Below are 27,738 nucleotides of genomic sequence, written 5' to 3'. Positions count from 1 at the left end.
CAGGAAATTCACTATCCTTTCCTTCAGCATCGCTTCCATTACTTTTCCAATAACCGAAGTGAGGCTTACTGGCCTGTAGTTTCCAGCTTCTTCCCTATCACCACTCTGTCTTGTTAACTGTTAGCACATGCTAATTCCCATCTTGACTGCTTAATGCACGTTAGGAAAAGGGTACAGATAATATCTTTCAGCAGATTTTAATGCATACAGATTGAAAATTAAAAACAAAATCAGTATGGCAGATTCAAAAGTTTGTACACCCTTCCAGTTGTTTCATAGCTATTTTTTTAAATCATTAATAACGCTCAAAAGGTTTAAGCATCCTTTTATTAAGCTGTGGTAAGAAATGGCCTTTACACACCCTTATGTGAGTCTATACCTCGCTAAGGCCATTTTTATTGCAGCTATAAAAATACTTTTTATCTATTTTCATGTCTAGCCATTAGCACATGGCCATTTTTTGCAAAAATACCAAGGTAGCACCACTTCCTATTTTTGCAGGCAGTAAGGACTCTTGTGTTATCCATGCACTAACTAGTTAGCGTGCGATAATGTAGATTCGTTATCTGGTTAGCGAAGAAACACCCACTCTCTGCCACTGACATGCCCCCTCAAAAAAAATAATTCCTGGGGGGTCATGTGATAGTGTTAGCCTGAGCGGACGCTTGATGGCTCAGCTCCCCATCCTTCATTCATAATTACTTAACCGACAAAATCTTGATGGTTTAGCTTCACAGTGGGATTCCTGCACGCAAGTGGTGGTTGCTGGTGCAGTGCCGGGGTTCCTGCAGGATGCCGATGAAAACTCCACGGCTGGGGAAAGAGGCAGCGCAGCGCCAAAAAAATGGCGTTGCTGGCCCCGTCCCAGCAACAACAAGCTTCATTGCCAGTGGCTCTGCAGGACGATACAGTGCAGGTGTCCATGAGGCATTTATCACAGCTTCTTGATGACACACTTCAGCATCTGGTGGTGATGGAAGATCCGGATCCCTTCTGGCTTCCAGCATGCTCTTGAAAGAAGATGTTGATGGAGCAAGTGTTGCTTTTGTCTGGTCATTGATCCTTCTGTTGGAACTCCTTCTTGGTCCGTATTTGGGTTTGGAAGGTTTTTGATCAAAGGTGCATTGATCAAGGGCTGTCCTCTTCTCGGAAGGTTTAGCTACACTCTATTCTGACCTTTTTGCAGTTATGTTTGGAGCAGGGGTTGGCCCTTAATTCTTCTAAGGTTCAGGTAGCAGCCCATTTTTGTTTTATGTTTAATTTATTTATTAATTTTCATATATACAAAGACCAATAAATCTTTGAAAGATACACCAACTTCAAATAAATCCACAAATGTAGATCAATTAACAATAATCAATATAAATTTCAAGGAAAATTACATCGTTTTTTGTAGTCCACAAGTATGAGAGAATCCAAGGCTTTACCAAAGGAAGTTGGAACATTACAAAGAAATATAAATCAAATCAAGTTGAGTAGGCGGTTATCCTATTCTTAAACAGTCCAGCCTATCTATTTGTCATGCCTTCTTGCTGTCTTGTATCTAAGAAATTATTCAACTGTTCTGGCTCATAGAAAATGTATCTATGTTCTTTAAAGAAAATCAAACATTTACAGGGGAATCTCAGTTGGAAAGAAGCACCAACCCCCAGGACACTCTGTTTTAATTCCAAGAATTTCTTTCTCCTTTGTTGCGTCCAACAAGAAATATCTGGGAAGATCAGGACTTTACCACCCAGAAATTCTGGTTGAATATTTTTGAAATACAAACGGAGCAATGATTCTTTATCTTGCAAAAATACAAACATAATAACTACTGTTGCTCTAGTTTTAATTTCCTCTTTGGATTGTTCAAGGAATCCTGTTAAATCCAGCGTCTCTGATGGAACTTATTGAGTGGAAACTGGTTGTAAAGAATTTTATTGTAAGCTCTTTTTATCAGTAATGTAATATATTCTCTGTAATGGAGGAAGAGATTGTTCTTGGATTTGAATATTTCTTTAAGAAATTTATGAAACATTTCTCTTGCGGAAATATATTTCGTTTGGGGAAAATTGAGTAGCCCTTTTTTGTTTTAAGGGCAATGTTCTGGGTATTTCCCTGGCTGGCCAGTCTGAAGTAGTGAGGTTTCTGCATGGAGTAAAGCACATGCATCCCCCACTTAGGTGGTCCTCCCACAATGAGGTCTGAATCTTGCTCTCAATGTCTTGATAGATCTGCCTCTGAAAAGAGCCAAGATATAAAAAACCTTACCCTCAAATCTGCTGTTTTGGTGGCAATTCATTCTGCTAGATGAGTTTCCAAATTCTTGGCTTTTTCTATAAAGATCTATACCTTTCATTCTCGGAGGTTTCCATCTTGATCTGTCTAGTTCTTTCTATTTTGCCTAATGTGGTTTCGCCCTTCTGACCTTTTTGGAGAGGTGGGATTCAGGCTCCTTGTATAAAATGCTCAAACTGGACATCTGAAGAGTCTTGCTGAGGTATCTGTAGGTCACTAATCCCTTCTGGAAGTCAAATAGACTCTTTAGGCTCTTTCAGGGGTTGCGAAGATGAGAGATGGCCTCTAAGGCCTTCACAGCATTCTGGATAAAGACTGCCATTGAAATGGTTTAAATAGTTTGGGGTAAGGTGGTACCAAATGTTCTGAAGGCTCATTCCACTAGGTCTCAAGCTGTGTCCCAGGCAGAAGCCAGAGCAGTTTGTCCAGAAGATATTTATAAGGAATCGATCTGGTCACGACTGCACTCCTTTGGTGAAGCATTACAAAATTGATGTTCTGGCTAGAGGAGATACTCCTTTGGCAGAGCTGTATTATAAGAGGCATTGTTTTCTCCAGTGCTTTTTTTGTAGAAAAAAAGGTGCCGGTACTCATAGGCGGGGTTACCACATATGGCTCTGCCCCACATTAGCCACACCCCTTATACCAGCCATGGCGCATATAAACAGACATCCTTGAAAATATTATATTAGTACAGGAGAAAAAAAATAATGTGATTTTTTTTTTCATTATAAATAAGTTCTGTAAGCTGTTACAGCTCCAGTATACCCAGTGCAAAATAAGACAGCAGATGTAAATTCTCAAATTGGACATATTCCAAACACTAAAATGAAAATAAAATGACTTTTTCCACCTTTGTTGTCCGATGACTTTGTTTTTCTATCCATATTGGTCCGAGTCTCTGATTCTGCTGCTCTCTATCTGTTCTCTTAACTCCGTTTCCAGGGCTTCCTTTCCATTTATTTCTTTACTTTCCTCCTTTCTTCCTTTCTTCTTCATTTCTTGCCCTACATCCATAAGTAAAAGCTGTGTCCTCCTCCGTGGAATTGACTGGAGGAGGTATAACGTGGATCGAGCTTTTGCCTATTACTATTACCTATTACTGGCTAAATCCAGAGGTCAATATTCCATCCTCATTCTTCTTGATCTTTCCGCTGCTTTTGACACTGTCGATCACAGCATACTTCTCGATACCCTGCCCTCACTTGGATTCCAGGGCTCTGTCCTTTCCTGGTTCTCTTCCTACCTCTCCCTCCGCACCTTTAGTGCTCACTCTGGTGGATCCTCTTCTGCTTCTATCCCTCTGCCTGTCGGCGTACCTCAGGGTTCTGTTCTTGGTCCCCTCCTCTTTTCTATCTACATTTCTTCCCTTGGTTCATTAATCTCATCCCATGGCTTTTCCTACCATCTCTGTGCTGATGACTCCCAAATCTACCTTTCTACCCCTGATATCTCACCTTGCATCCAAACCAAAGTTTCAGCGTGCTTGTCTGACATTGCTGTCTGGATGTCTCAACGCCACCTGAAATTAAATATGACCAAAACCGAGCTTCTCATTTTCCCCCCCAAACCCACCTCCACGCTCCCCCCCGTTTTCTATTTCTGTTGATGGCTCTCTCATTCTCCCTGTCTCCTCAGCTCGAAACCTTGGGGTCATCTTTGACTCTTCTCTCTCCTTCTCTGCTCATATCCAGCAGATTGCCAAGACCTGTCGTTTCTTTCTTTACAACATCCGTAAAATCCGCCCCTTTCTTTCCGAGCACTCTACCAAAACCCTCATCCACACCCTTGTCACCTCTTGTTTAGACTACTGCAATCTGCTTCTTGCTGGCTTCCCGCTTAGTCACCTCTCCCCTCTCCAGTCGGTTCAAAACTCTGCTGCCCGTCTCATCTTCCGCCAGGGTCGCTTTAATCATACTACCCCTCTCCTCAAGACCCTTCACTGGCTCCCTATCCGTTTTCGCATCCTGTTCAAACTTCTTCTACTAACCTATAAATGTACTCACTCTGCTGCTCCCCAATATCTCTCCACACTCGTCCTTCCCTACACCCCTTCCCGTGCACTCCGCTCCATGGATAAATCCTTCTTATCTGTTCCCTTCTCCACTACTGCCAACTCCAGACTTCGCGCCTTCTGTCTCGCTGCACCCTACGCCTGGAATAAACTTCCTGAGCCCCTACGTCTTGCCCCATCCTTGGCCACCTTTTAATCTAGACTGAAAGCCCACCTCTTTAACATTGCTTTTGACTTGTAACCACTTGTAACCCCTCGCCTCCACCTACCCTCCTCTCTTCCTTCCCGTTCACATTAATTGATTTGATTTGCTTACTTTATTTATTTTTTTGTCTATTAGATTGTAAGCTCTTTGAGCATGGACTGTGTTTCTTCTATGTTTGTGCAGCGCTGCGTACGCCTTGTAGCGCTATAGAAATGCTAAATAGTAGTAGTAGTAGTATTTTCTCCATTCATGTGCAATTTTTCTTCTCTCTTCCCTTTCCCTCATCTCCATCCGTGTGCATCTTCTTCTTTTTTCTTTCCTCACCTCCATCCATGTCCAGCACTTCTCCTCTCTCATCCCCTCCATCCGTGTTCAGCATTTCTCCTCTCTCTTCCCTCCCCTGTATCCATATAAAGCAATAATTCTCTCTCCCCTCTCCTCCATCCAAGACCAGCATTTCTCCTCTCTACCCGCCTTCAAGGGCGGGATGCACTGTGAAAGAGAAGTGACGCGAGAGGAGACGAACCTGCCTGCGTGCCTGCCTCAGTGAGCACTGCTGCGCTGCCTTCACTTCCGGTTCACCGCAACTTGGAGAGGGGAGGGCAGGGGAGGGAGGCGACATGCTGGACATGGAGGGGAGGGGAGAGAGAATTGCTGGACATGGAGGGGAGGGCAGGGGAGAGAGGAGAATCGCGACTTCGGGTAAAAGATTTTGGAGCGCGAGAGCAGGAACAGAAGGGAGCGGGCAAGTTAGTCGGACCTCAGGAAAAGGTGCCAGCACAAAAATAGCACTGTATGTATCCCTCATTGATAAGTCTCTGACTCTAAAGTTTAGCAATTTCATTAAAGCAAAATGTATTTTCACATATCACAGACTCTTCCTATCCAAGAAGAATGTTTTATATAAAAACAAACACAAAAGAATCCAATCAGATTTTCACTTACCAGCTCTTCAACACTATGTCAGCTAAACTTCCTCTTTGAAACTACTGTTGAAACCATCAGCCAATGAAATGGTTTTTAGCTGTAGATGTCCCAGGTTACCTGATAATTATGCACACGTCATTGCAGTCATGCCCTCCTCTCGGTGTACATGCTCAAAAAAAAAAAAAAATCTTTGAACCACTTACAGATTTTAACAATTACACTATTTCAATTACACTATTTATTTTTTATTTCTCCCCAGTCTCACTTGCACACCTCCCTCCAAACCTGTTCTCTTTAATTTGAATGTTGTTCAAGCTCACCCTGAATGAGGAGTTCTTCCCACACCAAAGACATATATAGCACTGGTTGTATTCTTTCAAGCAACTTCAGCAGAGCCTGCCTGCCTCAGTGAGCACTGCTGCGCTGCCTTCACTTCCAGTTCGCCGTGACATGAAGAGGGGAGGGCAGGGGAGAGAGGAGAATCATAACTTCCGGTAAAAGATTTTGCAAGTGAGCGGACCTCAGGAAAAAGGTGCCGGTACGCCGTATCGTCGTGTACCGGCACAAAAAAAGCACTGGTTTTCTCCCACATTTTAAGGGACTATTCTGGTATATCCCATTTGTGTGGTCTGATCTAGCAGTATGAAAGGGAAGATGAAATTTATTCATATCTGTTAATTTCTTTTCCTTGAATCCTGTTAGTCCAGTCCAGGACCTGCTTTGGAAGACTGGAGTGTTGGGTGCCAGTAACTTTTTCTGCCTCCTTTCTCTTGAACAAATGTCAAGCTTTTCCATTAGATTGTAAGCTCTTTGAGCAGGGACTGTCCCGAGGATAGGCCGAGGCCTTCTTCCAAGGGTTCTGTGTGGCCCTTCTCTTCCAGACCTCGCTTCCGTGAAGCTCACAGGTATTGCCCGGGGCACTCTGCTGGGGTTTCTCAGCGTGCCCGTTTTCAGCAGAGGAACTCCTTTTGCTCGGACAAGCGTTCCGCAGCGGCTAGTTCAAGGCCTGGAGTTCAGGGGCGGCCCCCTCAATGACAGGGCGCCGGTCCATTCTTCGATTCCTGTAGTAGGAGGACGTCTTTCCCTCTTTCTCGAGGAATGGGCCAAGATTACCTCCGATCACTGGGTCATGGACCTGATCAGAGAAGGTTACCAATTAGAATTCAGCGCCCCGGTGAGAGACGTGTTTGTGGAGTCCCGATGCGGTACTGCCATCAAACGGGCGGTGGTGGAGGAGACCTTATAAGTCTTGTTGCACCTTGGAGCGGTGATCCCTGTGCCTCCCGCCGAACGTGACTGTGGTCGCTACTCCGTTTACTTTATGGTGCCTCGAAAAGGCAGGTGTTTCCGACCGATCCTCGACTTATGGTCAGTCAACGAGGCTCTAAGAGTGCGACATTTTCGCATGGAAACCCTGTGCTCCGTCATTGCGACGGTACAGCCAGGAGAATTTCTCACATCTCTGGACCTAAAAGAAGCTTACTTGCACATTCCTATTTGGCCCCTGCATCAACGGTTTCTCCGGTTTGCAGTGTTGGGAAAACATTTCCAGTTTTGGGCCTTGCCTTCTGGCCTCGCCACAGCTCCCCGCACCTTTTCCAAGGCTATGGTGGTAGTAGCTGCTTTTCTCAGGCGACAGGGTATCCGGGTTCACCCGTACCTCGACGACTGTCTCATCAGATTGGATTCGGCAGACAGAAGTCATCTGGCCACAGCCAGAGTGGTCGCAGTACTGCAATCTCTGGGCTGGGTCGTCAATGTAGCCAAAAGTCACCTCACCCCCTCTCAATCTCTCGAATATTTGGGGGTGTGGTTCAACACGGCCTCGGGGTTTGTCTTTCTACCAGACCAAAGGCGGTGCGAGCTTCAGAATCAGGTCCGTCTGCTCCTGCGGATGCCTCGCCCGCGAGCTTGCGACTTTGTCCAGCTGCTGGGGTCGATGTCGGCCACTTTGGAGGTAGTGTCATGGGCGAGAGCACAATTGAGCCCTCTGCAGATTGCCCTGCTTCAACGATGGTCTCCAATGTCCCAGGATTATCAACGCAGACTCAAGTGGCTCCCTGCGGCCCGGCTCAGTATGGAGTGGTGGCTCTCTGACAGCATGCTGCTGCGAGGAATGCCGCTAGCGCTTCCCTCTTGGTGCCTGGTGATAACCAATGCCAGCCTGGTCGGCTGAGGAGCACATTGCAAGAGAAGCTATGCCCAGGGCCTGTGGACACCCGCGGAATCGGGGTGGTCCATCAATCGTTTGGAACCTAGAGCGATATTTAAGGCTCTTCTGGCCTTTCACAAGAATCTGGAGGGGCTAGCTGTCAGAGTTCTGTCAGACAACACGACAGCTGTGGCCTACATAAATCGACAGGGCGGCACTCAGTGCAGAGCACTGGCCGCGGAGGCCGCTCAGATTTGCCACTGGGCCGAGCTACATCTGCAGCTTCTGTCAGCAGCTCACATAGCAGATCAGAGCAAAGTGGAAGCCGATTTTCTAAGCAGGCATCAAATGGACCCAGCGGAGTGGGAACTGGCAGACAAAGTGTTTCTTCAGATCTGTGCCAAATGTGGAACGCCCATAGTGGATCTAATGGCGTCAAGCACAAATGCCAAAGTCCCGTGCTTTTTCAGCAGACTGAGAGATTTTCACTCGGTGGGGTTGGATGCCTTGGCTCTACCCTGGCCTCCGGGCCTCCTGTATGTGTTCCCTCCTTGTCCCTTGGTAGGGCGAGTCCTCCTGCGAATTCGGCTACACCAAGGAGTGGTGATTCTCATTGCTCTGGATTAGCCCAGGCGGCCGTGGTACGCGGACCTTCGGCGGATGCTGGTGGAGGCCCCTCTTCCTTTGCCTCTGGTACCGAACCTGTTGATGCAGGGTCTGGTGACCATGGAGGATCCCTGCCGCTTTGGTCTTACGGCATGGCTCTTGAGAGGGCGCAATTGAGAGACAAAGGCTATTCTAACAAAGTCATCTCCACTCTCTTGCAGGCCCGCAAGCGTTCCACTTCCGTTCTTTATGCTCGGATCTGACGCCAGTGTTTCAAAGATGATCACACCCACGAGGGCTACAGTCTCGCCAATACTGGTCTACAAAAAGGCTTGGCCTACAATTCCCTGCAAGTGCAAGTGGCAGCATTAGCATGCTTTCGAGGGAAGGTCTCTGGCCTTTCCCCAGCCGCTCATCCGGATGTTGCCTAATTTCTAAGAGGGGCGCTCTGGCTTCGCCCTCCAGTGCGGCTGCCGTGTCTGGCTTGGAACCTGGGTCTGGTGTTGAAGGCGCTCCAGTGTTCACCCTTCGAGCCGCTGAGGCGAGCGTCTGAGAAGGGTGTGACCACTTTTTGGTGGCCATAACTTCGGCGAGACGTGTGTCTGAGCTCCAGGCTCTGTCCTATCGAGACCCCTTTCTGCAATTCTCAGAGTCCAGAGTAACGGTACGTACAGTGCCTTCCTTCTTGCCTAAAGTGATTTCAGCGTTTCACCTAAACCAGCCCATTTATCTGCCCTCCTTTGCTAGGGAGGAGTTTCCGGAATTGTTTGGGCAGTTACATCTTCTGGATGTTCGCAGGGCTCTATTGCAGTATCTATAAATGTCAAATGACTTCAGGACCTCTGATCACCTTTTTGTCTTGTTGTCAGGTCCTCGAAGACCACTATAGCGTCTAAGGCCACTATAGCCCGTTGGCTCAAGGAAGTCATTTTTCTGCGTATCTGCTGTCAGGGCGGTCTCCGCCTGATGCATTTAAAGTGCATTCCACAAGAGCGATTTCCTCTTCGTGGGCTGAAACAGTACTCTCTCTTCATGAGATCTGTAGTGCGGCTACTTGGGCTTCTAAGCTATCCTTCGTCCGGCATTACAGGCTGGATGTTGCAGCGAAGCGGGACGCACAGTTTGGAGCGCAAGTGCTTGCTCGGTGAGTGACAGATTCCCCCCCTAACTAGGGAGTGCTTTTGTACATCCCATCAGTTAATGGATTCATCTGCTGCTGATGACAAGGAAGGGAAAATTAGATTCTTACCTTGGTAATTTTCTTTTCTTTAGTCACAGCAGATGAATCCATGATCCCTCCCTGTCTATTTGTTCAGTTGTTTCCTACAGACATGTTCCCTCATTGGGAGAAGTTGGAAAACAGTCGTCAGGATTTCTGTTCTGTTACAGGAGGTTGAGATCGTCCCTCCTTTGTGTGATTATTGCTCCTGTTCTGGGGCATTCGTTTGCTGTGAGGAAAGTTCATGTTATTCTACTTTGAGGATACACTCTGCTTTGGAAGTTTTGAATACTGAAGGCAGATGGAGCTAGCCGTCCATAGAGCATTATGGTTTTTCAGTGTTCTCTATCTCCACCTGCTGGTAGGTGGACATAATCCATCAGTTAATGGATTCATCTGTTGTGACTAAAGGAAAGAAAATTACCAAGGTAAGAACCTAATTTTCCCATCCTCCACTTTTTAAGGCACTGTCTATCCAACTGGATGCTGATGGCTCAAGGAAAGCAAGTTTGGTCCAGTGAAGACTAACTCAAGATAACCTGCTCCTTAGCTGGGCTCTAGTATTACCATATTGAAAATGTGAACATACTATGCTATGTTCCACCAATAAGTTAAATGAGTAACTGGCTTTCTTAAAAAGATTATTGGATGAATGACTAGGAACAAAAACACACATTTGTGCAATATCACAATTCTTCATGTACAGCCCCCACAACAACCTTTTAGGGTGGATAGTGTTCACAGTGATCCATTTTTATTATTTACCAGATAAAAGAGAGAATAGTTTTGGCACAGTATAAGTCAGCATAAGAAAAATAATATAAGAAAACCAATGTACTGCATTAGGGTCTTATAGCCCATTTAGTTATTTTTAAACAAACGAGGTCTGCTTGAAACAAAATTTTTTTTAAATTTATAAAACCACATGTCCCTGAAACATGCTCAAAACAAAATAATCCATTTATGTATCTAAAATGTATACTTCTACAAATGAAATGAAGTGAAGATGTGATTCCATGTGCCCCAATGAAAGGAGAGTTTTTAATTTTATTTCCATTTAATTTCAGTATATTCCATCTTTATAACACCAGGCTTCCCAAGGCAGATTACAACAGCAGTTATGATGAACCCATCAGGAAACAGGATATTCTCACTTAAATTTGGCTATGTATTACTGTATTCTATAGTACGGTGTAGAAAAAATAGCACAAAATACAGAGTTTATTATTGCTGTTTCTACCAGCTATAATAATTTTTAATCTGTTTTAGTGATATTCAATTTATTTCATGATATATTTCTAGATATGGGAAGCTTTCAAATAAAAAAGCTGTCAAGTTTTTTTTTTTTAATAGTTTATCCTCCACCTTTAAAGGCACCTCCTACCCAACTGGGACAGCTTTAGACTTTACAGATGAACCCATTATTTCTAATAAATCTTCTGCTGTTTTCAATAGTGTTTGCTATTATTTTGAGTGAACTAAAATACCAGCAAGCTCTGCGTACTAGCTTCAGCTCACATAATGGGCCAGATAGGCTCATGCCGTCACCCATTCTCAATCTAACTTTCTTGGTACGCATCGAGGGGGGTTGGGGGTTGAAACACTGAACCCATATGACCTAAGGTCGGTGTGATAAGCTATTTTTCTAAGTAACTGGGATGCCAGTGAAAGCGTTGCTGTTATACTTTTTTCATTGCAAATTAAGTCTACGCTGATACTGACGGGGAGGGAGCAATTTAGGACTCCACAGGCAGGAAGGAGGGAGAGCTGGAGGACTTATACTGTGGTCACAGTGTTTTTGTTTATTTTTAGTTACAAAACTACCTTCGACATGCATGATGTTGACTTGTAGTCGAGTATATACAGTAGGTGACTAGCTGCCTTAATAACTTAGGAATAATTTGAGGCATTTTTATAGGCATGTATAGCTATTATTAGATTAATAATGAATTTGAATAAAGTATTTTGAGACTTTCACTGTAAATTACTGTAGAAATCCATTTTGAGTATTTCTGTAGAAGAAAATAGTGATAAATGGTTTATTATCTGCTGACAAACCTATTTTGATTCAAACCTTTATAAGGAAATGTCATTTATTTTTTATAGCTGTAGTTGTAATGTTTAAGATGTTCACAAATGGATTCAATGTTCACACAGTTAAGCAGATTATTAATATTAAGTCAGTTTTAACTTTTCTTTTAAATGCAATGCAGAAAACTATGGATTAGATGAAGGTAACACCATTCATTTTTAATAACCTTATTTGTATGTTTGCACTTCAGAACATTTACATATTTGAAGTGTCTAAATTTTATTGTTTTTGAGTAAAATACTCTATTGTTTAAAGAAGAGTTTAACATCATGACTAAGGGGCTGATGTACTAAAGTGCATTAACACTTTTGCAAGCATGAACATGCCTTAAAAGATTTGTTAGACTTCGAGCACACACAGCTAGTTTCTGCAAGGTAAATACTACTTCACAGAAAGGGTGAATTAGTTGGACAGCCTACCAGTGGAGATGATGGAGATGAAGACTATCTGAATTCAGGAATGCTTGTGATAACTACATAGGATTTCTAAGGGAGAGAAAGCAATGGGAGATGGTATGGATGGGTAGACTATATGGTCTTATTTGCTTTCATTTTCTCTGTTTCTTCATAACCACAGTACTTACACATGCCCAAGCTGTTTCCATCTTCAATATTGGCAGTTGGGGTTAGCTGTAAGGACATAGATGTTGCTGCTTTTTATGCTGCATCCCCAGTTTCTGGCTGCAATGGAAAGGGAGGTACAAGTCTACCAGTGGGCCAAATGTTGGAGGATGGAGGCCCTTTCTGGGAGTAGACATCTTCCTTACCAATCTTGTGCCATCCTAGCAATCAGCATAATGAGTAACTTCATGGGGAAGTTAGGCCCCTCTAATTGGATGTAAGTAATTTATAAGTGGCTGCAGCCACAAACCTTGGTCCCTTCCTCCTGCCTCCATCATTTGCTTAGCATCATCTTCACTCACTCCTCATCTTCCTTTTACATTAACCTAGTAGTGTATAGCAATTTTGTCTGAATTAGGTTACATTAATTATTCATTGTTGTTCACCATTGACTGTAATCTTTATTTCTCCCAGTTGTGAACTGTCAGTTTGTGAAAGTGGGATAACCTAGCCCGGGGGGGGGGGGGGGGGTTGGATTTAGAGGGGTGAAGTTACAATCCCTGGGATAATCATAACATAGCTGAAGGTTGCCTGCCACCTGAGTTGCAATGTCCCAGCACAATATCAGATCAGTAGCTTCAGCATATAGATGTATTTGCCCCTAGAAGTCATGTGACATTGCTTGAATGGGGTGGGCTATCCAAAAAGCAAGGGCCAAATTAGACATCTCACTATCCATGACCTTGGTTGAATTAGGCAGGCCAAAGAAAAAAGAGAGAGGGAGGGACACTACATCCCTTCTCCTTGCTATCTGTGCTCAATGCTGGGCTACGGAACGCTGTTTAGGTTCCCCTCAGAGCAATTAATAAAACTGTGGCCTAATTTGTTTCCGTTCAAAACGGACGGGACTGTGGAAGAAAGATGTATGAGCATGGCTGGACTGGACAGCGTTTCCCTGGTTACGATGCTTTTAACTTATGTAAACTAACTTGTAAGAATTTTATTGCTAAATCCATGCTAGTGAGAGAAAAAGATGCATTGTACATGTAGTAAAAATACTTGGAAAATGCTTCAGATGCATTAATGCATGGAATTGGCTTCTGCCTCATTAGTGTGCCATTAGCGCTGACTGGTAGTATACATAATAAACACCTTATTAACATGTCATCATCCAATATTAGTGCACTTAGTTACATCAGCCTCTTGTTGATGAACAGTAGTTGCTGCTGGTCTATGTAACATGTCGGTAATAGCATGGAATGAATGCATATAGCATGTTGGGTATGGAATCTTATCACCACATCATTTCTGGGTTTCAATCCAAATACATGATTTGCTTAATTAAGTTATTTTTTTCTTTTGAATCTACATAATTAAATTAGAGATGAAATAATATTCATTAAGGGCTTGATATACCAAAGGGTTTCTACCATTTTGTGTTTATGGGGAAAATGCTTAGCACTTCTGTCACTCAACCAGTTTGTATTGATTTGGTAAAAGCTGTGGAACAGTAGGCTTAAACTAATGATTTAGGTCATTATTTCGAATTTTATCTTCAGTAAACGTTCCTTTACTTTGCTGTAGAGGATTTCACTGCCTTGATGGTATTTGTGGGTTGATATACAGTAAGTATCAATCTCTTGGTCATGTCTCAGATATTAGAGTGGGTTTCATTTTCAGTTTAACACCTTTTAATTTTTCCATGAAATATTTTTCATTAGCAACTTTTTGACATGTTGTTTTTGCAGCCAGGGATTATGAGATTCAGAGGGACAGAATTGAACTGGGACGCTGCATTGGTGAAGGACAGTTTGGAGATGTACATCAAGGAGTTTACATGAGTCCTGTAAGTAACAATTTTGTGATACACTAGCAGGACCTATTGCCTTTGGGAAATATAAGTAAAATTTGTAAAATCTGTATTCTCAGAAGTAAATATTATACAAGTATGTGTCTAAAAACTTCAGCAAATATAGACACTTTGTCAAATGTCAGTACGTTTTTACTACTTCCACTTTTCATTGTGATCCTGCTATGATATTTATTTATTAGTTGGTTGTTCTAATAGATCGTATTCCCAGTCTTTTCAGCCACGAGGACACCTTCTCGACCAGCAGATATTGTGGGGACCCTTGATTTAACCCAACTGTACTCTTTCCTTTCTCTACTAGACTTTACCTCCATCCCCCCAAACCAATCACCAATCTTTGTCTCCCCCTCCCTTTCCTTGGCCAGTCCCCATCAATCTCTCTGCTTCCTCGCCAGCCAGTTCCTACCCGTGCCCCTTCTCTTTCCCCAACTTTTTCCCCATCAGTTGCTCTTTTGCTGCAGAGTATCCCCACATTTTTCTCTTTCTCCCCGCCTGTCCCTATTAGTATCTTTCTGCCCTTCAACTTGACCTACCAGTTTCTCTCTGTCCTCCAGTCTAACCAATCTTTTTCTCTCTCTCTCTCTCCTGTGGCCTAACTCCCTGGCTTACTTCCTCATCTCTGCCACCAGTATAGTTCCTTACTATATTGCTGCTGCACTGCTGCTCTTCTCAGCCCTCTGCTAATTTCACTATAGTACTATTCTCTCTGCCACTGCTCCTGTTACAGGCTAACTGCTAATTCCACCACTTATGCAGCTGCTGGCTCGCTCCACAATTGTTGCTACTGCTGTAAAAGGATAAAGGGAATGTGGAACAAGGATTTCTATATCCCTAGCCATTACAAATGCCACGATCCTGGTCCATACACAAAAACTAATTTTATGTTCCCAATTACAAACCACATATATCAGAATTAAATGTGGTTATTGTGGCTACAGAATCCTAGAAATATCTCTGTATTCTCATCAGTGACCAGTCATTTGACTTACTTGCCATTGGGCAAGATTGTTTGGCTTTCTGGATTTTCCTTGATTTCTGTTTGCTTCATAGACCCTAGTCTGGAGCCCCCCACCCCTCCTCTTTGCTCTGTTTATAGGATGGTTTCTGGCTATCTTAGAGGAGAGCAGGATGGAAATGTGCTGATGATTTAATGTGTTTTTTTATCCATGTGGGAAAATGTCGGTAGTGAAGTGCTCTGAGGGTCTGTACGAAGAACTGTGCAGTTTTTAACGTATTCATAAATGATCTGGAAATAGGATCAGTTTTGCAGATGACATAAAATTATTCAAAATCTATATCACCAGATGATTGTGGGGATATGCAGAACGATCTTTTGAAAGCAAGACACTGGACATCTAAATGGCAGATGAAATTTAATAAATACAAAGTGATGCAGATATAGAAAAATAATCCCAACTCAGGTACAACATGCTAGATTCGGTTGAGAGTTACTAGCCAAAAAAATTATCTTGGAAACATTGTTTGATTATATGGAAATTTTCAGCCCAGTGTACTATGGCTACTAAAAAGGCAATTAAGATGTTAGAGCTTATTAAAAAACAAACAACAAAATTGAGGATATTATATCTCTAAAGATTTCTGGTTATGACTGCTTGTGGCAGTGTGGCTGGCAAACAGTGTAAATCAAAAGGAAGCTGTATTGTATTAGATTGTAAGCTCTTTGAGCAGGGACTGTCTTTCTTCTATGTTTGTGCAGCGCTGCGTAAGCCTTGTAGCGCTATAAAAATGCTAAATAGTAGTAGTAGTAGTTTTAACAGGCAAACAAAATAGCAGTCTGTTCTCTAACAGACTCAGGCCTTAACATGGCAACAATCATATTAACAATGGTTTTTCCTCTAGTTAGCAGTCCTAACTTGTTAGCTTCTATATCATAGTTTGTCACTTTTTGGATAAATCCAGGTCTGTCTCCTAGTCAGGGCACTCAAGTTTGAATCTTCTGAAATAAAGAAATGCACTCTTTACCTTTGCAGTCTTCTCTTATAACCCTTGGGTGGTTACTATCCCTGGGTGCAAACCTTCAAAATAAAGACAGTCCTTGCTTGCCTGGATCTCTCCCCCCACTCCTCACCCACCAGTACTGCAGCCCAGCCAACACCTTACTCTCAGTCCTCTAGGAGACCTCTGTACTTAGGGTCTCGCTCTTGATGACCTCTTCCCTCGGGGCTTTTCTGATCTACCCCAGGGCATTTATCCACTTCCTGGCCTGAGCCCCGCCTCTCTGACTCAGCCTCTGAGTTTTGTGATCTAAATCTCCTCCTTATAATGCAATGGACCATCAGAGATGAGCTCCCATAAAATATTGGACGAGGTGGAACACCTTATATTATCATCAGTCCAAGCAATTATTTTATATTTGTGTACTTTTTCATAAATGTTTCTTAATCTACATTGAGTGTCACAAAACTTCTTATAAATATTCACTAGTACTTATCTTATGCATTCTTCATATAGTCTAGAGGGGATAAGTGCAGACACGTGTTTCGCCTTTCGCTGTTTCAATGCACTCCCCTATAAAGTAAACGCATGCATGCCGCATATTCCACATTTCAGTTTAAATGATATCCTTCAGACCCAATTACCTTTATATTCATCTGGCCAAATTTCAGCTTGCTCCCTTGCTTAGCATGGCCGCAGTGTCTTCCAAGTTTGTAAAGAGACTCCTGATCACTTGATGATCTTTTTTAACCAATCCAAAAACCCAGTCAGACCAACTAGATTGTAGTGTAACATTTTGAATTTTTGTTTTAGGAGCACATCTGCATTCCCCAGAACTGTTTATAATACAAGTAATCTACAGCCAAAACATGATTGATGTTGAGTCTAGTGGAGGTTTATCATTAAAGATACTGAAGCATCCATTTGTTATTTGTCTCCACTGTTTTATCACTTGTTTGGGATTTTCTGTACTTTTCTTTTGTGTTTCTTGTCCACAAAGCAAACAGAAACTTTGTAACAGCTTACAACAAGTAAAACAGTTCATCCTGGTCCTCATCCTCCCTGCCCTCTCTCATGGCAACTGCCCCATTGGCAGTTCTCCCCCCTAGACAACTACTCTATACATCTACCAGTGAAAGGCCTGTTTTCTTACAACCTCCCATGATTCAATATGATAACTTGGTGAACTACCCCTTAGCCCCAAAGCTAGTGAAAAGGAGCTCGACACTCAGGTGTCCATCAGGGTAGGTGATGTCCATCAGCGTAGGGGACCTCTGGCAGCACAGATCCAAAGCATTGGGTAAAGAATCTTTGTAAGGCCTGGGCTCCAACTGAACATTGTCACCTAGAGTCCAAGAATGACTTATATGAATGACATACAAAGGGTGCAGATGAGAGTGCAAAGTTCTGAAAACTTGCCACACACATATTTAGGACGGACTCCTTTTCAAGATTATTTTTTAAACTATTTCTCCGGCCTTATCAATTTTCAATACAAATATCCTGATTCTAGAAGTGGTCACTGTGGCTATACCAGAAATTACTGGTGCCAAATGGGCAAATCATATGTTGTCCTTTATTATCCTGTTAGGGGCATGTCAGAGCCAATTGATGAGAGTTAAACTGTTCACCAGTTATAGCCTCTAGATTAATAGAGTTTCTTTTTCATGGTTACCAAAGCTAGGCACAAATGCAAGTATTTCCTTTGAGATAAGCATTTCATGAGCTAAAATTATCATTTAGGAGAATAAAATGGATGGGACTGTGCCTTACAGTTCAGCTGTATTTACCACCCATGGACTCTTAACTCAGCAGATAGCATAAAGCAGTTAATGCCACCTCAAGAGATGAAGCTAATTGTATTGCATATTATATACCATTCTGTTAATACAAAGTAGCTTGTAAACCCTCCCAGAAATGATGGGATTGCCCTCAAAAGTTAATGTAGAGGTGTTGCAGTTACCATCTATTAATTTAGCAATTACAATTTGATAACTGCAACATCTTATTACATCTTAGTAAACAGGGGCCTTAATGTTTATTATTTTTGTTGACACACAATTTTTAATGCCCAAACACATTATCATAAAATAATAAAATTGAGATGGTAAGCGTTTTTTCTTAATTTGTTGTAGTTTAATTTCTTATCTATTTGTGATGTCTTTCTCTTTATGTACTGTCAATGCAGGAAAACCCAACTTTGGCTGTTGCAATTAAAACATGTAAAAACTGTACTTCTGACAGTGTGAGAGAAAAGTTCCTGCAGGAAGCTTGTAAGTCTTATATTTCATTAATAAAACTTTGGGAAATATTTATTACATGATAGTTTATTTTTAGTGGTCTATAAGCCTTTTTGAACGGTAAGATCTCATTCATGTGTTTTCTTTATTTACACCATTATAACCTAATTGAAAATAATATATTGTCCCGATGTTTAGATGTGGTTTTGACCATTTTCCCTTCACAAATTGTAAAGAAAAAAGAATAGGATTGATTGAAATGGTATGGTAAGTAACACACATTGGAAAAAATTTCAGTCTCTCTAGGGTTCATTTTTGCTCCTTGAAGCCTAGCTCAAGCAAGGTCAAGGGTTCTTTTGATATGACACTGTAAATGTAGCTGTTTGCCTACACTGACTGGCTCATATCAGTAAACTTTTCTAAGTAAGGTGGGTTGTACTATCTTTGCCAACTTAACTGAAAATTTCTAGCTAGTTCCATAAACATATGGTATAGCAACATACATGCCTAAAAGTATTCTAAACATTGTCTGGTTCTTATGTATGGAAAGACTGTTTGGAAATCATGTTCTTTAGAGAGCTGTGTTGAAACATTAACATGATTTAACAGCAATGTGTTCTTGTGTAGCACTTTTACATGAATTATTGCGGTTTGTGGAAATGCTGTACTCTACAATAGTTCTTCATGGACATGTAAGACTAAATCAGTTCCCACATGTGTGAGTGACATCATTCTGCAGTGCTGAGGTCTGAAAGTATGCCAACTACAACTAGAGAAACCTGGAAATCTTTTTCACTTGCATGCAGCCAGCCCTGTACAGCTGTACAACACAAGGCCCTCTCAGCCAATTATTTGGGCTTACCAGCAAAACAGCTATATAAATTTCAGTTGATTAAGGTGTTGCCAGCAAAACTTGTATTGCAGATGCCACGAAAGGAAAAAGTACCACCTCTGTTTTAGGTTCCTGTTGGCAGAAAGAGAAAAGTTTAAAATGATGACTCTAAGGCAGCCATTCCTAACCCAGTCCTTGGGGCACACCTAGTCTTATTGGGTGTTCAGAATATCCACAGTGAGTATGCATGAGATAGATTTGCATGCACTGCCTCATTGCATGCAAATGTAACTTATGAATATTCACTATGGATATCTTGAAAACCCGATGTGACTAAGTGTGCCCTGAGGACTGGGTTTGGAATGGCTGCTCTAAGGGACCAGATTATGTTGCCAAGATATACTGTAAATAAAGGGCTGTTGAATTCATCACAGAAAGTGCTATTGGAGTTCTTAACAGTAAAGATAAATTGGTGCATACCAAAGTATATGCTTTGCTGGTGATGGCCTCCTCTTACTAGAACAATCCATTTGAAGTTCAGTTTTCTGGCTTCATGCTTTAACAACTTGGGGATCAGGACCGTTCTGCTATTGTTATAGTTTAGTTTATAGTTTATTAAGACTTTCTATACTGCCTTTTCTGGGAAAGTTAAAGCAGTGTACAGACTAATAAAACAAATAAGGAAAAGAACATCGTCATTAAAAGGAAAGAGACAAATAACCACAAAAACAAATTGCTAAAAATATTAATTTAAAACCTAACCTACATTTAATCAAGAGGCAAACTCGTTATCCTGTCAAAACAGACCATTGTTACCGTCCGATTCCACTGTGTGGCTGGAGGATCACACTGTGACTCTGTCCCCTGCAGGAGATGTCAGCACTGAGCCGACCTTGACACAGAATTTAAGCAAGAGCCTTCAGATGGTTCTGGTCTGCCAGCAGGTCATGCGAAAGGACCATTTGTGTGGCCCTTCATGTGAATTTTGGGTGGACTCTGGCATTTTGGAAGGTAGTTTCCTTTGCTTTTAAGGCTCTTTGTTGCTTTTGGTTGTAAAGATGTGCTTTTGAAATAATATTGGAGAGCAGATCCCGGAATGGATTGGACATGGTATATATGGAGGCCTAAGGAAAAGAATTAGGCAGTCTACCTATGCAAAGCTGATAAATGTTGTAACTACACAGGTAATAATGAAAGATAAATTATGGAAATGAGTTCTTTTGAATGCTACGAGACTAGGAGACTGGGCATCCAAATGGCAGATGATGGTTAATGTGAGCAAGTGCAGAGTGATGCAAGTGGGAAAGAGGAACCCGAGCTATGTTTACCTGATGCACGTTTCCACATTAGGAGTCACCGACCAGGAAAGATATTTAGGTGTCATCGTTGATGATACTTTGAAACTCTCTACTCGGTGTGCAGCGGCGGCTGCTAAAAAAGCAAATAGAATGTTGGGTATTATTAGGAAAGGAATGGAAAACAAAAATGAGGGCGTTATAATGTCTTTGTATCGCTCCATGGTGTTACTGCACCTCGAATACTGTGCAATTTTGATCACTGTAATCACTCAAAAAAGATATAGTGGAATTCGAAAAGCTACAGAGAAGTGCGACGAAAATGATAAAGGTGATGGGACGACTTTCCTATGAGGAAAGACTAAAGCAGCTAGTTCTCTTCACCTTGGGAGAAAAGATGGCTGGGGAAGGGGGGGAGATATGATAAGATAATGAGTGGAGTGGAATAGGTAGACGTGAATCACTTGTTTACTCTTTCCAAAAATACTAGGACTAGGGGGCATGCAATAAAGCTACAAAGTAGTAAATTTAAAACAAATTGGAGAAAATATTTCTTCACTCAACGTATAATTAAACTCTAGAATTTGTTCCCAGAGAATGTTGTAAAAGCAGTTAGCTTAGCAGGGCTTAAAAAAGGTTTGGATAACTTGGAGTGTGGCCAATTTAACACCAATTTTTAAAAGGGTTCCAGAGTTGATTTGGGAAATTATAGATTGGTAAACCTGACGTCTGTGCCAGGCAGAATGGTAGAGACTATTATAAAGAGCAAAATTATAGAATATGGATTAATGCGACAAAAATAACATAGATTTAGTCAAGGAAAGTCTTGCCTCATCAATCTACTACATTTCTTTGAAGGAGTGAATGAATATGTGGATAAAGGTGAGTTGGTCAGTATTGTGTATCTGGATTTTCAGAAGGCATTTGACAAAGTACCTCATGAAAGACTCCTGAGTATATTAGAAAATCATGGGATAGGATGTAATGTCCTATTGTGGATTAAAAACTGGTTAAAAGATAGAAAACAGAGAGTAGAGTTAAATGGACAGTATTCCTAATGGGTTCCCCAGGGGTCTGTGCTGGCATCATTGCTGCATCATTGCTTTATAACATATTTATAAATGATTTAGAGATGGGAATAACTGGTGAGGTAATTAAATTTGCTGATGACACAATTATTCAAAGATAAGTTGCAAGAGAATTGTGAAAAATTGCAAGAGGACCTTATGAGAATGGGAGACTGTGCATCCAAATGGCGGATGTTTAATGTGAGCAAGTGCAAAGTGATGTATGTGGGAAAGAGGAAACCAAACTATAGATTCGTGATCAAGGTTCCACATTGGGAGTCACCGCTCAGGAAAAGGATCTAGATGTCATTGTGGATGATACATTAAAACCCTCTGTTCAGTGTGCAGCAGTGACTAAGAAAGCAAATAGAATGTTAAGGAATTATTAGGAAAGAATGGAAAAAAAATGAGAATGTTATAATGACTTTGTTTCTGTGGATAACACTCTCATCCTTCCTGTCTCATCAGCTTGTAACCTTGGGGTCATCTTCGATTCCTCCCTCCCCTTCTCTGCTGTCACGTCTGTGGCCGTGACCACCCTCAGACTTAACTTATTTTTGGGGGTCAGCTTCTAAGCTGGCTTCTGCCTATCCTTTCTAGAGTAGTTTTCCTTCTGTGTGCTGGCTGCTTCCAGCATGGCTCTAATTACTCCACTCTACTGCACCTGGGGGTGCTGCCTGAGTTAGCTCTACCTCTGTCTCCAACCTGGCTCTGTTTGCTCCTCTGTGTTCTGTGTGCGCTCTGCCTGCTCCTTGGTTTGTGCTCCTCTCACCCACTGGTGGCCAGAGCCAGTGGCTGCCATAGTTTGTCTTGCTGTTCCTACCCGTTCTAAACTTTAGCCCAGTCCGGTTCTTCCAGGCTGCCGGACTTGCCTCTCTTGTTTGTGCCTGGACAGCCTCCTGTTTTTAAATTGACCTCTTTTAGACCCCTTCTGGACTTTTCCAAATGGGGAGGGGAACATCTTAAGTTCATCCAGAAGATTCTTTATAGTTTCCCTCCAATCCCAGGGTGGTTGGTTCTGGGGAGGCATCAGAAGGCGTAATTCAAAACTTATCCCCATGACCACTGCTTTCTGCCTTTCTGGGTCTAGGTGTATTCTGGGCCATTTATGTTCCCTCATATAGTCTATTAGAATCTATCAGTATTTTGTGCACAAAATGAGTGTCTGGTGTGTGTTTAGTTTAGTTAGTAAAATAAGTGACAGGTAAGGAATACTTGAAAATGAAGACAGAGAAAGGTTTCAGATAGAAGGCATTTATTCTTACCAAAGTTTCAAATTAATACAGACATCGGATGGATTCTGGGTTCAATGGCACAGCGCTCTGCCGTCTGAGATGCGTTGGGGACGACTCCGAAATTAAGCCCAAATCACCCTTCTTTTATACTCTCATCTCTCTATTGAAGTCTATGGCAGCACCTATTTTGGGACCTGTTTTTTTTCAAATATTTCTCAATTTCTGCGGTTAAACTGTCGCGTTCTGCCATCTGTGCATTTTGTACCCAGCTCTTCCGTTCCATGTATTTCACAAGGTTGCAACATTTTCCGGTAATATCAACATGTTTTTTTGGAACAAACTGTTTTTGCGGTTACTAACATTTTTTTTTTCTGTTGAGATACCAGTTTCACATATTTCATCAACACCTTTCACAACACCTTCTGATCTCTGTATCAGTATCATTTTATACAATAATATACTAAAATAGGCCCCATTTTGAGAACCACATTTTATTCATTTTATCCATCATTCTTTCATTTCAGGTGCTATATATTATTTGAATATTGTACCTGTACCTGTTTGTGTCAAGACTCATTGTTCAGACCTGCTTTCTGCAGATTCTCAAATATTAATTCATTTGTTACTTGTTTGGCCTAATCAGTACTTTTTCAGATGTTTTTGGCTCTGTGGCTTTGTCCATCACTATTCCAGTGGTAGATCTAAAACCAGGCCATATATTAACACTCCATAGTTGCTTACTGATGGCTGCAGCTGCTCCTCAGGTGTTGAAGGGCTTTATTAATCACTTAGAGACTGCAGCCTTTGCATCGACTAAGGTCCCTGGTATGTTAAGAGTGCTCTGTGCACTGCTACCTTGTCCAGTTCAGTGTGAGTTTCTAGCTTGTTACTAGTAGCTTGGGCATAGCTTTTCTTGTTGGCTTGTGTACAGCTTTACTAGTTCTCCTGTGTGTTGTGTGTGTTCCTAGCGTGTGACTAGTTAGCTTGGGCATAGCTTTGCTTGTTAGCTTGTGTACAGCTTTACTAGTTCTCCTGTGTTTTGCTTAGTGTGAGTTTCTAGCTTGTGACTAGCTATCTTGGGCATAGCTTTCTTGTTAGCTTGTGTTCAGCTTTACTAGTTTTCTTGTGTTTAGCTTTCTGGTTTTCCCGTGTGTGTTTTCCTTTGCTTCTGGAGCTTCAGCCCTAGTCCTGTCCGCTGCCAGTACTCCTTGCTACTGGAGCTCCAGCCATAGTCTTGCTGCCTGCTGCCTGACCCGACTACTGCCTGAACCCCGATACTTGCTGCCTGACCCAACTACTGCCTGAACCCTGATACTTGCTGCCTGACCCGACTACTGCCTGAACCCCGATACTTGCTGCCTGACCCGACTACTGCCTGAACCCAGATATTCTCTGCCTGTAGCCAGACCTGACTATTGCCGGAACCCGGACATTCCCTGCCAGCCTGCCTTGCTTTCGTCTAGGTGCCTGGGGGCACTTCTGTATCCTGATTCCTGTTGTTCCTGCTTGCTAGCTCCAGTTCCGGTTTTCCTGTAAGCCCTGCTGGCTGCCCGAACCTGAGGGCTCAACCCTTGGGGAACGGTGGCTAAGCGTAGGTGAAGCCTAGGTCCAGTGTGTTCCTGTCCAGCGGGTTCCGGTCCCGTGTTTTCCAGTCCAATGGGTTCCACTCCAGTGTGTACCAGTCCAGTGCGCACCCATCCGGTGCGTTCCAGTCCTGTGTATTCCAGTGCAGAACTCCAGTCCGGGGTTCCAGTCCAGCCTTGCCTCATCTCTGCTTTGAAGGTGACCTTGCCTGCCACTGCCGCTGCACGGTAGTGGTCCAACGGCTCACAAACCCAGTGATTCCAGGGAAGAAGCCTGACATCTGCACACATTCAGCAGACTGCTAAAACCTGTCGTTTCTTTCTCTATAATATTATTATTATTATTATTATTATTAACATTTGTATGCTTCTCACAGGTCTCCCACTAAGCCATCTCTCTCCTCTTCAATCTGCTCAAAATTCTGCTGCACGACTAATATTCCGCCAGTGTCGTTATGCTCATATTAGCCTCAAGTCACTTCACTGGCTTCCTATCCGTTTCCGCATACAGTTGAAACTCCTCTTCTCCGAGGACAAGCAGGCTCAAATTCTTACTTGTGGGTCGTCCTCTGCGACGGCCCCAGGAGACCAGAACTTTTTTAGTAAAAACTAGAAGTTTGTAGAATGCTCCGTGGCGCAGGCCTGAGCACACCGCGCATGCGCGAGTGGCTTCCCGCCCGTGACGTGAGCGTAACCTAACTAGTTCTTTTTTTCTCCGCGTTCGAGAGAGTTGTGTTCTACCGCTGCTCTCCTGTTCTTTTGTCCCAGGAGAATCACTTTTGTGCTTTTTTCGCGTTTATCATGCCCTCTTTCTTCCCTTTCTTTACTTTAATACAATTTTTTTTTAAAACTTTTTTTCCCTTCTTTTTTTTAGGTTTTTCTCAGATTTTCAAGTTTCCTTTCTTTTTCGTGCGGCCGCACAACTGCGTCTCTTTTTCCCTTTTTGTGCCTTTTGATTTCGCGGACGCTATTTTCCTGCCCATGTTATTGAAGACTCCCAGCGTCTTCAAACGCTGTACTCGCTGCAACCGGACCATCTCGAGTACCGACCCCCATGTGTGGTGCCTCCAGTGTCTTGGGCCCGATCATCTTCCAGCTGCTTGTAAGCTGTGTAAGTTAATGAAGAAGAGGACCCAGGTGGCTCGAGAGGCTCAGCGCGAGAGGCTTTTTTCTGATCGGTCTGGTCCTTCGACGTCAAGGGAAGCCCAGGTAATGGCTGCCGATAGACCGCTTCGAGCTGGGAGCAGCGAGGCATCGAGTGGGTCTTCACCCGTCTCGGCGCCTACTGCTATGCAGGCCCCCTGGGACCGCCCTTTGTTGGACCCAGCCCCAATGAGACGTGTTGATTCCATGTCTTCCTCGTCGGTACCCAGGAGTGTCGATGACGGGCGTCGAGCGAAGGCGAAGAAGCATCGTCATCGATCTCCTTTCAAGCATGGTACCGAGAGCTTCGGGGAGCCGACGCTGTCAGCACCTGAGAAGCGTCGGCGACGGGAGGATTGGTCACCATCCATTCTGGAGGTGCCGATGCGTCGGTCGTCTGGCAGCCTGGTACCGGCCCCCTAACCCCCTCAGATTCTGGCACCGACTCCGGCAACGACCCCACAAACTTTTCCGATGGCAGCTCTCGATAAGCGCATCCGGGCCCTTCTTCCAGAGCTTCTGGAAGGGTTGCTTCGTCAGTCGGCGTCGGTGGCGGGGGTGCTTGCGCCTCCCTACCGACTACAGAGACGGCATCTGGGCCATCACCTGTGAGGAGGTCCCCGCCCTCGGTGCCGCTTGCTGTACCGGAGCCGGTTGCCACCCGGGTAGACTCCCCCTTGACGTCAGTGGAGGAAGCTTCACCGGAGTCCAGGCAGGGGTTGACTTCTCGACACCTCCCATGAGGTCGTCAATCCTCGATGTTGAGTCAAGCTCGGTTTCGGGCTGCTCTTAGGGAGCTTCTGTCTGATACCAAAGAGGAGCATTCGTGGGAAGAAGTGGAGGACCCCAGGTACTTTTCGGAGAAGGAGTCCTGTGGGCTTCCTTCTAATCCTACTCCACCGATTGAAGTGAGGATGTCTCCACCTGAGAGTCTTACTTTCTCATCCTTTGTTCTGGAAATGTCTCGGGACATTCCATTCCCTATGGAGGTTGTGGATGAGCACAGGGCTGAGATGCTCGAGGTCCTGGATTATCCTTTTCCACCTGCAGAGGTTGCAACGGCCCCCCTGCACAATACACTCAGGGAAGTGCTGATGCGGAATTGGTCGCCCTCTCTATAATCCAGTGGTCCCCAAGAAGTCCGAGTCCCAGTACAAAGTCCACATAGAGCCTGTAATGGTGAAGGCCCAACTTCCTCACGATTCCATGGTGGTGGACTCTGCTCTCAGAAGAGCCAAGAGTACTAGAGACTATGCCTCGGCGCCCCCAGGTAGTGAGTCTAGGACCTTGGATCCTTTTGGGAGGAGAACGTATCAGGCCGGAATGCTCGCCGCCAAGATCCAAACATACCAGCTTTACACAAGCATTCACTTGCGGAACTCGGTGAGGCAACTGTCCAGTTTAGTTCAAGCACTTCCTGCGGAGCTTGCTGAACCTTTTCACCAGGTGGTCAGGCAGCAGAAGGTGTGTCGCAAATTCCTGGCCAGGGGGGTCTTATGACACTTTTCATGTAGCATCCCGAATAGCTGCTCAAGGTATAGTGATGCGCAGACTCTCATGGCTGCATGTCTCTACCTGTATCAGAAGACCCAGCAGCGAATGGTGGATGTTCCTTGCCGGGGGGGATAATCTCTTTGGATAAAAAGTAGAGGATATGGTTGATCAGATGAAAAAAAGCATCATGATGCCATGGATTCTCTCTCCCGCCGGATGTCTTCTGCTACTGCCTCCTCATCCAGGAGGTTTTTTGGAGGGAAGAGGAGCTCCCTATTCCTATAATAGGCGTAGGTACACTCTTGCCTCTCGGCAGCTGGTTCAGGCTCAGCCGCAGCGTGCGCGTTCTCGTCATCGCCGTGCGCCTCAGGCCTCTAGGGCTCCCCAGCAAAAGTTTTCCCCTGCGCAACGAAATTATATCATCGGGGATCGGGAATTGTTGGCTTTGAAACTCGCTTTCCAGGAGTGGCGGTATTTACTGGAGTGTGCCGCGCACCCAGTCACTGTAATTACGGATCATAAAAATCTCCTTTACTTGTAGGACGCCAGAAGACTTGAACCCAAGACAGGCGCACTGGTCCCTCTTCTTTGCCAGGTTTGATTTTTGACTGGTGTTCCGCTCAGCAGAAAAAAATGTGCAAGATGATGCCCTATCTCGGGCCTTTGAGCCATCCGAGGATTTTGAGGAACCTTACCCGATGCTGAACGTAGCCTTTATCCCACCTATTGTCACAGCCTCGACCTCCCTGAAGATCTCCATGCCCTTGCAGTCCAGGAGGAGGGTGCTGCAGTGGGGACATTCCTCTACTTTCGCAGGGCATTTTGGATTCTGGAAGACCCTCCACCTTATTTCCAGGAACTATCAGTGGCCATGCATGGCCCAGGATATTCTGCACTTTGTTTCCTCTTGTCCCACCTGCGCCCGGAATAAGTCCGCTGCTGGCAAACCTTGGGGAGCTCTTCAGCCC

At 43.7% G+C, this 27,738-nt stretch overlaps 1 protein-coding gene across 1 annotated transcript in view; it reads left to right on the top strand.

The window, feature by feature from the left end:
- Window positions 1–27,738, top strand: part of PTK2 (protein tyrosine kinase 2) — a 714,868-nt gene that overhangs the window by 291,274 nt on the left and 395,856 nt on the right. The window contains 3 exon segments of the mRNA XM_030219604.1: window positions 11,617–11,637; window positions 13,804–13,901; window positions 18,070–18,154. Of these exon segments, the coding sequence (XP_030075464.1) occupies window positions 11,617–11,637; window positions 13,804–13,901; window positions 18,070–18,154 (204 nt within the window).

Source organism: Microcaecilia unicolor, chromosome 1 (assembly GCF_901765095.1).
Source record: "Microcaecilia unicolor chromosome 1, aMicUni1.1, whole genome shotgun sequence".
NCBI classification, from domain to species: domain Eukaryota; kingdom Metazoa; phylum Chordata; class Amphibia; order Gymnophiona; family Siphonopidae; genus Microcaecilia; species Microcaecilia unicolor.
The sequence above is the reverse complement of the archived record's forward strand: the minus strand, read 5'-3'. Positions and strand labels throughout refer to the sequence as shown.